This window comes from Culex pipiens, chromosome 3 (genome assembly GCF_016801865.2).
Source record: "Culex pipiens pallens isolate TS chromosome 3, TS_CPP_V2, whole genome shotgun sequence".
NCBI classification, from domain to species: domain Eukaryota; kingdom Metazoa; phylum Arthropoda; class Insecta; order Diptera; family Culicidae; genus Culex; species Culex pipiens.
In genome coordinates, this window is record NC_068939.1 from 10,004,239 (window position 1) to 10,018,838 (window position 14,600).

Here is a 14,600-nt window from a genome sequence, read left to right on the forward strand (position 1 = left end):
GACATCACAAAAAACGCGAGTGTATATTCTTATCAGCCGCGACCGTCCTCTTGCCGCGTGTCTTGTTTCCCGTTGATAAGAACACTGATAAGTGAAATTTTCCCCTCTAGAAAGCAAGAGATTTTAACTCAGTTCGAAGATGACTTGCTTTGTCGACGCCAACGGAGCAAATTTCTTGGTGGGAGGATGGCCACAGCACAAGTGAAACCGGAACCACTGGAGTTGGACCCGGAGCAGGAGCAGAACGTTGGTATCGGTTACGGGAATCGGGAGTTCGGTATGGAAAATTCCACGGGGCATTGCGTCACGGAAGATCGGCGGAAGGAGGCCATCAGCGAGGACGATCCGCTGCTTCAGGAGACGATAAATGCGCTGATGATTGGGGCGGGGGGTATCGAGGTGGTCACGGGAACCGCTGGTGGTGGAACGGATGAAGCGGATCGGAATTATGTGTGTCAATTTTGTGGAAAGTTGTTTACCCGGTCTAATACGTTGTCCTATCACCTCAAGGTTCACAACGACGAACGGCCATTTAAGTGTGCCAGCTGCGACAAAGCGTTTCGGGAGCAGTACCGTTTGACCAAACACCTGCGGACACACGAAAAAGATCAGCCAGAAACGGAACATTCCCAAGACGCAAGCCTCCCGTCGACTTCGGCCGGCCAAACGACCGCAGAAGATGAAGATTACGCGACCGGAGACAGTGAACGGTTCTTCAAAAGCTACGAACTGCAGGAAGGATCCGCTGCCCTAAAGCTGGAACCGGACATTTCCATTACCGTGGATGGCGCAAATGTTCCATCGACCACGTCAGCGACAACAGTCCAAACTTCCGCCTCGGAACAAGACGTTCGCTACCAGATCATCGAAGAACGTATAAAATCGCTCCAGCGAGAGGTCCACCTGGTCAACTCAAACCTTAGCCGGGTGGAATCCAAACTGGATGGACTCACCAAAATCATTGCCATTTTTATCAACAAATTTGACGAAGTTGACTCGCAATCCCAAGGGACCACACCCACTCCAATTGCCCCCACCACCACCACCAACGGCAATAAAATCATTCCTCTGCTCTCGATTCCCGTGGAGGCCCTTCCGGTGGCACCGCCGCCACCAACACCCCCAGCTCCAATCATTCAAATGATAACCCACCATCATCCGATGGTGACGGAGCAACAACCACCGGTTCAAATTCCAGTTCCAGTTCCGGTGCAGCAGCATCACCAACCACCCGCCAACACCTTTGTGCAGTGTGACGGCAGCAACAGCTGGAATACTAGCAGCAGCAGCACCAGCAACATTAACAAAAATGACGATACATTCCCCGAGGTGCCGGAGCTGCCAATCCGGACCGTCAACGATTTTCTCGACCTGAACGATCACTGCAGCGATAACGAGCAGTTTCTGCTGCAGATGGTGAGTAGACACTGCAATTTAGTCACCTAGTAGTTTCTAAATAACTAACTACGTTTATAATAAGAAATATAATCTAGGAATCAGTTTATTATTTTCTTCATCTAACTATTAGCAATCCATAAATCTGCTTAGAGTAGCAATATTTCGGAACAAGGTAGCCGAATCTTCAAATGTCTAGCTAATTGAATATTTTTACCTTGGGACTACATTTTCTGATCGTATTCTGCTAAATTGTGTAGCTAAAATTTTAAAAAAAATAATAGCTTCAAGAAAGTTATAAAATTTACAAAATCCGTATTTGTAAAATGTTTACCTTAAATTTAAAAATTTTATCAGAAAAATCAGAAATTTTAATTTTTTGACATTGAAAATCGGTTCAATTGTTGCTAAAATATCGGTATTTGAGTACGATTTAAGTGATAACAACAAAACATTTTTTTTTTCTTTTTGTGTCTATATTTCAGCAACTAGAGGTCCAATCTAATCTGATAAATTTATTATAAATTTTATTAACTTAAAATTAACATAATCCTAAACGAAAAATGGCAAAAATTTCACAAAAATCAAATAGCAGTTTCAAAAAACTGGTGCCACGATATCTCAACACTGCTTTGACCAAATTGGATAGAAATTTTGGTGAAGACTCATAAAACCGGTCCCGTGTGCATGACGAAGGCCGATTAAAAAAAAGTTTATTTTAATTAAAGATAATTTTTTTTTGGATTTTTCATTTAAAAATTCGTCAGCTTTTGATTTTTGTATTTTTTTTTTTAACAAAATTTCAAAATCGGGCTTCGTCATGCACACGGAATATGTCTTGAGAGTCTTCACTCCAAATTTCAGCCAAATTGGTGCATCCCATCTCGAGATATCGTGGCACCCGTAAATCAACCCGGTGTTTCGAGAAAAACGCTCACAATGTTTGACAGTCCGCTTTGCGCATGGCAATAGTTTAAACTTAAATCGTCTTCTACTCACTTAAATCATGACATATCTTTATGAAACTTTCAAGATTGATTGGAATTCATCATTTTAAAGGATTTAATAAATATTCGAAATTATGAAATATTGAAATTTTATACCTGTATGCAACCCCTTAATTGGCTTGATTTTTTTTAATTTCTTATTTTTTTTTTAATTCTTGAAATTCGGATATTTTTATGAATTTCATAAATTCCTACAACGTCAATTGGGTACTAAAGCCCTATGTAAATTTTTATGTACAACGGTAAAAAACACAATTAAAAACCATTTCTGATCACTTTTTTTCATTTTAATGCAAAAAAAAAATATTGGCAAGACAACATTTTTTCGATGGATCAACTATGGTTCCCTTGGTAAGAGCTGTCAAGTAGGACCTTTTCTGTCAAGAAGGACCGCGAGGTAAATTTTTCAAAATTAATTTAAAAATCCATTTTAAACTCGTTGTGGTCGTACAAAGGGTCATTGTACTCAGAAAAATAAGCTTTATCGCTGTAAACAATAATATCAGCAATCTATGCTTAATTTTAGGACCCAATTGGGTACTAAAGCCCTAAGTAAATTTCTATGTAAAACGGTAAAAAAAAACACGATTAAAAACCATTTCTTATCACTTTTTTTTATTTTAATGCAAAAAAAAATATTGACAAGACAACATTTTTTCGATTGATAAACTATGGTCCCCTTGGAACGAGCTGTCAAGTAGGACCTTTTCTGTCAAGAAGGACCATGAAGTTAATTTTTCAAAATTCAATTAAAAATCCATTTTAAATCCTTTGTGGTCGTTCAAAGAGTCATTGTACTCAGAAAAATAAGCTTTATCGTTATGAGCAATAATATCACAAATTTAAACCTCATTTTAGGACCCAATTGAAAAAAAAAAATTCTTGATTTATTTTATTAAACTTCTTAATTTTCTATATTTTTGTTAATTTCTTGATTTTGTTGATTCTTAGTGTTTTTTTTTTAATTTCTGGAATTTCTGATTTTTTATGAATTTCTTATGTATTCAATTAAATTCCTTGTTTTTTTTAAATTACTAAGTTTCATGATTATCATTCTTTTTTAAAATTAAAATTGACTGTTTGTTAGACTGTCATTTTTCTTTATTTTAAATTTCTTGAATTTTCGATTTTTTTATTTTTTTCCTTGAATTTTTCATTTTTTGTAATTTGTGCATAATCTATTTTTTTTATTTGTTGAATTTCTTACTTTTTTTAATGTCTTGAATTTCTTGAATTTAAGTTTGTTAATACATAAATTTTAAAGAATTTATGTAGATAAATTTAAAATGCATGCGTTTTGGCATGGAATCATTCATTTTCCAACCAACCCCTTCAGAAACACTCTCTCAACAGAGACTTTTTTCGCGAACTGTCAAACTTTGTTGACGTTGGCTGGTTTGTTTTGGTTTGCCATTTCTCGCGATTCCTCGAGTTATTTTTCGAATCAATTTCGCGCTGACATCACACGAAACAAAATCGCGAGTGTATTCTTATCAGCCGCGACCGTCCTCTTGCCGCGTGTCTTGTTTCCCGTTGATAAGAGGCACTGATAAGTGAAATTTCCCCCTCTAGAAAGCAAGAGATTTCAACTCAGTTCGAAGATGACTTGCCTGGCCGACGCCAACGGAGCAAATTTCTTGGTGGGAGGATGGCCACAGCACAAGTGAAACCGGAACCACTGGAGTTGGAGCAGGAGCAGGACGTTGGTATCGGTTACGGACATCGGGAGTTCGGTATGGAAAATTCCACGGGTCATTGCGTCACGGAAGATCGGAGGAAGGAGGCCATCAGCGAGGATGATCCGCTGCTGCAGGAAACGATAAATGCGCTGATGAGTGGGGCGGGAGGTATCGAGGTGGTCACGGGAACCGCTGGTGGTGGGACGGAAGAAGCGGATCGGAATTATGTGTGTCAATTTTGTGGAAAGTTGTTTACCCGGTCTAATACGTTGTCCTATCACCTCAAGGTTCACAACGACGAACGGCCATTCAAGTGTGCCAGCTGCGACAAAGCGTTTCGGGAGCAGTACCGTTTGACTAAACATCTGCGGACACACGAAAAAGATCAGCCAGAAACGGAACATTCCCAAGACGCAAGCCTCCCGTCGACTTCGGCCGGCCAAACGACCGCAGAAGATGAAGATTACGCGACAGGAGACAGCGAACGGTTCTTCAAAAGTTACGAACTTCAAGAAGGATCCGCTGCCCTCAAGCTGGAACCGGACATTTCCATTACCGTGGATGGTGCAAATGTTCCATCGACCACGTCGGCGACAACAGTCCAAACTTCCGCCTCGGAACAAGACGTTCGCTACCAGATCATCGAGGAACGTATAAAATCGCTCCAGCGAGAAGTCCACCTGGTCAACTCGAACCTAAGCCGGGTGGAATCTAAGCTGGATGGACTCACCAAGATCATTGCCATTTTTATCAACAAATTTGACGAAGTTGACTCGCAATCCCAAGGGACCACATCCACGCCAATTGCCCCCACCACCACCACCACCAACGGCAGTAAAATCATTCCTCTGCTCTCGATTCCCGTGGAGGCCCTTCCGGCGGCACCGCCACCACCAACACCCCCAGCTCCAATCATTCAAATGATAACCCACCATCATCCGATGGTGACGGAGCAACAACCGCCGCCACCACCACCGGTTCAGATTCCAGTTCCGGTTCCGGTGCAGCAGCAGCATCACCAACAACCCGCTAGCACCTTTGTGCAGTGTCACGGCAGCAACAGCTGGAATACCAGCAGCAGCAACATTAACAAAAATGACGATACATTCCCCGAGGTGCCGGAGCTGCCCATCCGGACCGTCAACGATTTTCTCGACCTGAACGATCACTGTAGCGATAACGAGCAGTTTTTGCTGCAGATGGTGAGTAGACACTGCAATTTAGTCACCTAGTAGTTTCTAAATAACTAACTACGTTTATAATAAGAAATATAATCTAGGAATCAGTTTATTATTTTCTTCATCTAACTATTAGCAATCCATAAATCTGCTTAGAGTAGCAATATTTCGGAACAAGGTAGCCGAATCTTCAAATGTCTAGCTAATTGAATATTTTTACCTTGGGACTACATTTTCTGATCGTATTCTGCTAAATTGTGTAGCTAAAATTTTAAAAAAAATAATAGCTTCAAGAAAGTTATAAAATTTACAAAATCCGTATTTGTAAAATGTTTACCTTAAATTTAAAAATTTTATCAGAAAAATCAGAAATTTTAATTTTTTGACATTGAAAATCGGTTCAATTGTTGCTAAAATATCGGTATTTGAGTACGATTTAAGTGATAACAACAAAACATTTTTTTTTTCTTTTTGTGTCTATATTTCAGCAACTAGAGGTCCAATCTAATCTGATAAATTTATTATAAATTTTATTAACTTAAAATTAACATAATCCTAAACGAAAAATGGCAAAAATTTCACAAAAATCAAACTTTAGGTGGAATTACCTCAAAAACGGTGCACGTTATAAAAAATTCTGATTTCAAACCCGTTTTGCATTCAAAATGAAATGAATTTTTAAGGCCGTTTTTTAATGTTTTCAAAAAAAAAATCCAAAAAGTTGGAAACACTGCGTTTGCTGGTTTATAGCCATGCAAGGATTGAAAAGAGAATCGGTTACTGACATAAATTTCTGACAATTTCATTGCTATCATCATCGACCCAATCGCTGAAAGTTCACTGACAGCGCCGCGCCGGTCCTGATTGTCATTCGGATGCGACCGTCGGTCGAAGCACACGAAGTTAACACGAATGAATGCCGAGCTCAATAACTCTCTTTCTTGCTTGTGCGTGTGGAGAGTCAAATGACTGTGTAAGTGACTTCACGTAGCGAAAACAAGAGACGAGCTCTGTCAATTTTCACAGCAAATATCGATTGTTTCCAAGTCTTTATCATTGCTCGAAAGTTTTCTTTGACAATCCTCTAAAATTTTATAAAAAATCTAAAAAAATGTTTTTTGTTCGAATTGATTTTTTTACTGTTAAAATGTGTAATTAAAAAAAGGGTGATTTCTTTTTAGAGTGCCGTCAACTTTAGCGAAGACACCAAATTTATCAGAAAATCCGTCACAAGATTTAAATTCCTGAATATTTAGATACAATTTTTAATGAACACCTGTCAAATTTGTAGGAAAACTTGTATGGAAGAACAAATGACGCAGAATTTCTTTTTGGTCATAGGCCTCTACAAAGTTTAAAGGCAAATCAAAAAACGTTTAAAAAAATCTTCAAAGGGCTGATTTATGGTAGGGTTGCCCATAATCATGTGTAGATTTCTGTTTAACGGTGCTGAGAGATTTTATTGTCTTCAAAACTACGGGAATTACCGATATTATTTTGTATTCACCCCCAAAAGTACTTAACAACAAAGTTTGCCTATTTTTTTAAACCTAATTGTTGTAAGATTGGGTTCCTAAATTCTACAACTTTGGAATAAGAAGACAACTACTTTCTTGGTTGCTATGCACTCTTCTTAGAATCTCAGAGTTAACAAAAGAAAACGAAAACTAATTGAAAACAGTTGAAAATATTTTCAAAATATATAAGATCTTAACACTCTTAATACAGTAGTCGTTCGGTAACTGGGCGTTGTTTAACTGGGCTGCTTTTTAACTGTAGCCCAGGTAAAAAGCAGACAAACGTCAAAAAACCAAAACAAACCGAAATCACCGAGGGGTTATTGGATGCAAAAATCATGTTCAATAAATAAAAAAAAACTTATTTCAAGTTGTATGTTATTTCAAGTCACAATTAAAGAAATATGAAAAGGAAGCAAAACAAAGTTTTACTTCTATTTTGAAATTTTATCAAGAAAATATTATGCATCGGTAGTCCCCTCGTTATTTTTCGTTCAACCCCCAAGAGCGTGACATTCTTTATGGATAACGCCTTTAAAGTAAAAAAAAATCTAAATAAAATATGTTTACAGAAGCTAAAATATAAAAAAAAATATTTCATATAAATATTTAAAAAGTACCGTAAGTAATTTAAACAAAACAATAGAACAAAATGTTAAATTTCGGTTTTATTGTTTGTTTATTTAACTGTTTTAATTTTTTTTAACTTACGGTACTTTATAATAGGTATTTCTGGAGTTTTTTTTAAGGGTCCAATAAACCAAATTTTCAGTTTTTGCTTTTTGGGTGTTTTTTAATACCCCTGACTCAAGGCGGTTTCAAAAACACCCAAAAAGCAAAAACTGGAAATTGGGTTTATTGGACCCTTAAAAAAAACTCCGAATTTGATTTGTTTTTAAGTTTTTAACTTCTTTGATTTTATTATATTATTATGTGATATTATTATGTTTAGATTTATTTTTATTTTTAAGTTAAAGTTGTTTTTTAATTCTTGAAAGTTTTATAATTTGTCTTTGGTAGCTTTTTTTTATTTTTTGTTACCTTTAAATTTGTCTAATTTCTAGAGTTTTTTTTTTTTTTTTTTTGAATGGGTCCTATACTGCCCATGTTCGCATAAATGTCCCATATGCAAAAACAGCAAGCTGAGAAAAACGCATTTGAAGTTTGTCCCATACATAAGGCTACGTGTTAAATTTTCGCGAAAAAACTGGATTTCCTCCTGATTTCTAGAACAAAGTACTGGATGTTATAGGCTCTTTTGAAAGAGCACACAATTTTGAACCAAACTGCATCAATAACTTGAAATCGATGAAAATGCATATGGGACATTTATGCGATCAACTTGGTTATTGAAGAGTGTGGAATAAAACACGTCTGTAGGGTTTGGAGTTTATTCGGGTAATGAACTAATTTATTGATTGACTTGAAGTCCTTCTTCTTCGTTAGCACCGGCCTACTCGGTTATCTCCAACACTCCTCCTCGAGGTGCTGGTGCTAATCCGCACGCTCCTGCCAGCTTGGACATCCTGACTCCCGGTAGTGGCTTCGTCAAGATGTCTGCTACCATTTCCTCTGTTGGGCAGTAGATGTACTTCACCTCGTCCTTCTCCTTCACGTCCCGGATGAAGTGGTACTTCGTCGCGATGTGCTTGGTGCGGTTGCTGAACTTCTCCTTCTCCAACATCTTGAGGCAGCCCTGGTTGTCCTCGTCACAGCGCCGTCCTCGTCCAGATCCTCCAGCAATCGCTTCAGCCACAAAGCTTCTTGTGTCGCTTCAGCCAACGCGATGAACTCTGCTTCCGCCGTTGACAGCGCGACGCACGTCTGCTTGCGACAGCTCCAGCTGATCGTCCCACCGTTAAACAGGAATATCTGTCCGCTGTTCGACTTCCTGTCCGCGGTGCTCTCCGCCCAGTCTGCATCCGAGTATCCGATCAGTCCAGCTCGTTCATCGGTCTTGCTCACCTGCAGACGATAGTGGCTGGTCCCCTTCAGGTACCGGATGATCCGCTTGAGCTCGGTCCAGTCCGTTTGAGTCGGTGCAGCTGTCTTCCTGCTCAGTATCGAAATCGCTGCGGAAATGTCCGGTCTCGTGTTCACCGACAGGTACAGCAGCTGTCCGACCACCTTCTGGTACTCAACGTTATCCGGCAATGGCTCTCCTTCCGCTTCTTGCTTCAGATACCCAGGGTCCAGGGGCATCTTGGAGACCTTCGCATCGCCCAGACCGTTGCTCACGACGACCTGGTTGATGTACTTCGCTTGGTTGATGAAGAAGTCACCTCGGTCATCGCGCTCGACCTCAATTCCGAGATAGTAGTGGATGTCGCCCAGTTGACTGATCTCGAAATTCTTCTCCAGTGCAGCTACCAGCTTTTGATGGAGTCCACTCGCATCGCTGGCCACGATCAAATCGTCGACGTACACCAGTACGTAGCAGCACTTGTTCGCCTTCACCTTCTTGTACAGGCAGGGGTCTGCCTTGCACCTAGTGAATCCTTGTTTGGCGAGTACGGTGTGCAGTTTGTTGTTCCACGACCTGGCTGCTTGCTTGAGGCCGTAAAGACTTTTCTTGAGTCTGCACACTTTCCGCTCGGTGCCGTCCGCAACAAACGCTGGTGGTTGGCGCATGTAGATCTCCTCCTCAAGATCGCCGTTAAGAAACGCGGTCTTGACGTCATACTGCTTCACCACCATGTTCCGCTTCGCAGCTACGGCCAGGAGAGTCCGGAAAGTCGTCTGTCGCACCACGGGCGCAAATACTTCGTCGTAGTCGTATCCGTACTTCTGCGTGAAGCCCTGTGCGACCAATCGGGCCTTGTGACGAACCACTGCGCCTTCCGAGTCACGCTTCGTTTTGAAAATCCATTTGCAGCCGACGATCTTCCGGTTCGGGGGTGGGTCCACCAGGTCCCACGTGCCGTTCTTCATCAGTGAGTCGTACTCCTCCTGCATCGCAGCCGTCCACTGCGCAGATTGCCCACCGCCGAGCGCCTCGCCCACGGTACATGGATCGTCAGTACAGCTGCTCGCTTTGTTCAGCCGCTTCCTTGGACGTCCAGCTGCAATCAGGCCTTGTCGATCGTCTGCCGGCGCAGGACCAGAGCCGGGGTTGTCTGAAACATTGGATCGGGGTACACCTTTGTTGCCCAAATCAAAATCTTTCAACTTGCCTGGTAACGCGCGCTCCCGACCACTTCGCCTCAACACCTGTGACACGGGTGGATTTGAAGATGTGCGTGGAGGGAGCGCCGGAGAAAGCGTCACTGTCACGTCGGCTGGATCTTCTTCGACTGTCTCGTAGCTCGATTCTCCGGACGTTTCGTCATCCGAGGTGTTCTCGAACTGATCCTCTTGATCCGACGGAATGTCCGGCTCACGACTTGGCCCGGGTTGACACAGCACCGGCTGCTGCCCGGTTGACGTCGTCCTAGTACCGTCCGTACCAGGTTGTGCCGGCGATTCCAGCAAATCCAGCTTTACGTACACGGCACCTTGCTCGGTAGCCGCAACTTCCGCGTGACTCGTTTCTCCTTCGCTGATGAACCTCACGTCCCGGCTGACCGTGACCGACCGGGTCGTCTTGTTGAAGATTCGGTTATCTTTGGTGTCCTCCTCGTAACCGACTAGAACGCACTCCTCTGCTTTGGCATCCCACTTTCGCCGCTTCTGTTTCGGTACATGAGCCATGACCGATGTTCCAAAGATGCGCAGGTGAGACAAATCCGGCTTCTTGCCAGACCAGACTTCCTCCGGGGTCTTCGCGTGTCCCTTCGTCGGTGATCGGTTCAGCAGGTACACCGCTGTGGATGCTGCCTCTGCCCAGAACCGCTTCGGTAGGTTCGCTGCAAAGAGCATGCACCTGGAGCGCTCGACGATGGATCTGTTGACTCGCTCGGCCATCCCGTTTTGCTCGGGCGTATAGTAATTTGTAATTTGTAATTTGTAATTTATTGGAAACGATAGCCTGTTAGTATAATACTTTTTATCAGGTTAAGGAAGGACGTTGTGATGATTACTTTAGATCCAAAATAAACGAAACAAATTAACACCTAGATCTAGTTTTGTAGATGACTTCTCAAAGAACTTTTGAATGCTGATAAAGTTGGTTTGACCTTAACTTCTGTTGGTAGATTGTTCCAGCTTGAGATCCCAGCAATTAGCACACTTTTCCCACTTGACGTCGTGTGCTGCGGGACAATCAGCGATCGCGTTCGTTGCTGCTGGCCGTGGACAAGGTGATCCAGAATGTACTCCGGCAGGTCGTTGTTATAGCCCCGCCGCACAAAGCAGCAGGTCCGGAAGTAGTAGTTCGCAGGCAAGTCGTGTCCGAGGATGGTGTGCCGTACATCTGCTGTAGTGTCACGGCGTCGCAGGTTGTACACGAAGCGTACTGCGGACTTGTAGCACCGGTGCAGTTGGTTCTTGAGCGCTACCGACAGTCCGTGATAGTACACGATGTCACAGTAAGTGAAAAACGGCACCACTACCGCCTGCACCAGCTTGCGCCGTGTTGGCCTCGAAAGCACACCAGCAAAACGGCGGAAAGTTCTCAGCGTGTTGTAGGATTTTTGTACGACGCTGTTTACCTGATGCTCCCAGGTCATCCAACTGTCCATTTCCAGCCCAAGGTTGGTGACTTTGTCTGTGATCGGCACCACTTCCCCACAGAACAAGATGTTCGTCCGGGGCACAACTTCAGCAGCTCGGCGAAAAATAATAGCTTGCGTTTTTTTCGGATTCGGGTACAGGTGGTTCCGTGAAGCCCAACTTGCGATGGTAGCCAAATCCACGTTGATCGCAGCGATCAGTCGGTCGACTTCGGCGATTTCCCCCGAAATGTAGATTTGCAAGTCGTCAGCGTAGAGCTGGTACTTACATTTGAGGGAGGCTGGCAAACTGTTTATATAAAGGCTGAAGAGAAGTGCGCTTAGACAGGACCCCTGGGGAGTACCATCTGTAACCTCTCGCACCGCAGATAGCGCACTGCCGTGCCGGACCGATTGCTTCCTTCCTCGCAGAAACGACGAAACCAACTCACAAGCAGGCCCGGAGAACTGAAATTCTCGGTTGAGTTTGGCTGCCAGCAGGTGATGGTCGACACAGTTGAAGGCCAGCGAAAAATCCACCAGCACCATAGCCGTGCAGCGACCCGCGTCCAGGTTGCCGTAGATGTCGTGGGTGACCTTTGCCAAAGCAGTTGTTGTTCCGTAGCCCTTTCTGTAGCCGGATTGGTTGCGCGCTAGTAGGCGGTTGTTAGGGTTATCCAAGTGTTCGGTGATCTGGTTGAGCAGGATCTTTTCTAGCACTTTGGAAACGGCAGGCAGAACACTGATAGGGCGGTAGTCTTTTGGCAGAGCTGGGTTGGACGTTTTCGGGATGGGGGTCACGATCGCCGTTTTCCACAGCGCAGGGAAAGTCCGAGAGTCGATGATGGCGTTGAACAGATGGCAGAGTACTGGCAGAATGAACGGGCACAGCATCTTGAGGAACGAGATAGGGATACCATCTGTTCCGGTTGCGTTCGTGTCGATCTCGAAGATCTTCCTGCAGATTTCCTCCACGCTGGTATGGCGAAAACTGAACCCGTTTGCACCGTGATCAATCGCTGTTCTGTGATTAGGTGCTCTTGGTGCGCTTCGTTGGGTTGCAGCAGGTCCCAGTCGACGGTGACCGTCCGAAAAGAAGTTGTTCAACTCGTCCGCGCTGATATCTGCTGACGATGAGCACTGCTTTGTTGAGTTGTGGATACCATCTCGCTTCAGATTCGACCACAGTTTCTTTGCCGGGAGATCGTGCGAAAAGTTGAGCTCTGCATATCGCTTCTTCGCTGCGAAGATCAAAGAGCTCGCGCGGTCTCGTTTGCGCTCGAAATCAAGCCACTGGACGTCGCCTCTTGTTCTGTTCGGGTTGCGTGCGTAGAGCTTGAGAGCCAGATTTCTCAACTCAACGGCTTCTTTGATCTGCTGGGTGATCCACGGCGTCCGTTCGTCTCGAATGGTAACGGTTCGCTCAGGAGCGTGCGCGTCCAGCAAGGAGGTCAGCTCCGAGTTCAACACCGTAGCCTTCTCGTTTATGTCCGCCGACCCAAAAAGTCGTCGAAGATCCTTGGCCTGGAAGTCCGCCTGCAGCTGCAGCTGGTCGATGTTACGAAAATTTCGTGCACGAATCGTCCGTTGACACGTGCGATGTACCCGAATGTCGGCAACCAGATAAACGACTTCGTGATCGGAGATATTGCTGACCGACGTTGCTTTCGCCTTTTTGATGTACTGGGGACCATCCGTAATCAAAAGGTCAATCGTGGTTGACGATGTATCGGTGATTCGAGTAGGACCGGTGTGGAGAACTGTGAGATTGAAGGCAGCGTGAATACGGTGGAGGGCGGTTAGATTCACTGACGGCGAGCCTGCCGCCACATTGATGTTGAAGTCTCCGACTATGTACGTCCTGTCGAAGCCAAAATCCAGCATGTCGAGCAGGACCTTCTCGTAGTGCTGGCTGAAGTTTGGATTTGTACACGACGGGTTGTACAGCACGGCTACCCCAATACTCAGCTCGTTGACCTTGATCTGGACCACCATATACTCAACCCTCGAAGCAATCGGAGATGCGACGTCGTGGGTAGATTTGATGACTGTTGTTGCTTTGAGGCCATGGCGTACATAGAGTCCCACTCCTCCACAGGCCTTCGACCCACGCCCGCGTCCGGCGGGGAGAGAGTGCCGGAAGAAATTGTAGGCAGGAACTCGAACTGGTCCCACCGGGGAGGAAGTCTTCATTTTCGTTTCAGTCACCGCGAAAACGTGGTACTGAGTTTTGTCTAGCTCGATCTTGACACCATCGATATGGTGTTCTAGGCCTCGGACATTTAAATGCCCGACGCGGAAGTGTGTGTAGTTGTTTGGCATGCTTACATGAGGAAACGTCAGCGACAGTGTGCAGCTAGCAGTGCGAGGATGTGGAGACGTTCGCCGTGCAGTCGAAGAAGACAGACGACGAATCTCCAACGTTTAACACATTCGTAAGCTCGCAGAGTTGATCAGCTGTCTCGATGGGGATGTACCGCTTCTGGCCTGGAAGTAGCACCGAGACCCGATCGTTCCGGATGAACACCGATTTCACCGCCTTGTTCTGCTTCAGCCGTAGAGCGAAGTTACGCAGCCTGAAGGTATTCACCGATAACATCTCGTTCAAAGTAAACCGGTAATCGAGTTCAGGGCCGCCTCTGAGGTTGCATAGCTTAGCTTCGTGGTGCATGTTGAAATACCTTCGGAGAACTGCCTGTCTCGCCTCAACGTTGTCAAAGACGACCACAATCGTCGGCGAGATGGTTCGATCCGTCCACTTTGAAGGCTTCACCGGTAACCGGAAGCAGCTGGTGACGTGTTTCGACTCATTCTGGCTGTCGAGAAGAGCAAGGACGTTCTCCACAAGCGAACGGACACATTCGCCTTCCTTGAACGGTATTTTGTTGACAGCGAGCCGGAATGAGTTCACCGACTGGGAGCAGGTACTGGCCAGTTTTGCTCCTTTTTCGATGATATCGAGTTTCTCGCCAATGTTGTTGACGAGGCGATCTTGGGCGGCACGTTGAGTCTCGACTCGGTCCTCGCTGTGAAGCTGGTTCCGGAACCTGTCCAGTTGTTTCTTATTGGAGACTTTTACGGCTTCTAGCTCTGCTTGCAGCTTGGCGATCTGTGAAGACAACTCCTGGATGGTTTTTGTAAGCGCGTCCAGATCACCACCAACGGTTGGAGTAGGGGTCACTTTCGGAAAGAGGCATCCGCGGACGCAGCACTTTTCACAGAGGAAATGTAAATC

The 14,600-nt window shown here is 44.5% G+C and overlaps 1 protein-coding gene across 4 annotated transcripts in view; it reads left to right on the forward strand.

Annotated features, from left to right (window-relative positions):
* Positions 1-14,600, forward strand: part of LOC120428980 (uncharacterized) — an 18,763-nt gene continuing 4,163 nt past the window's right edge. Inside the window, exons 1-2 of one of the 4 annotated variants that reach the window (XM_052709597.1) lie at positions 1-450; positions 511-1,416. In XM_052709597.1, the coding sequence (XP_052565557.1) occupies positions 187-450; positions 511-1,416 (1,170 nt within the window). In that variant the 5' untranslated portion in view covers positions 1-186. Of the gene's footprint in view, positions 1,417-3,816; positions 5,284-14,600 lie in introns of those variants that run through there. The other 3 variants (XM_039594118.2, XM_039594116.2, XM_039594114.2) reach the window with 3 other exon arrangements.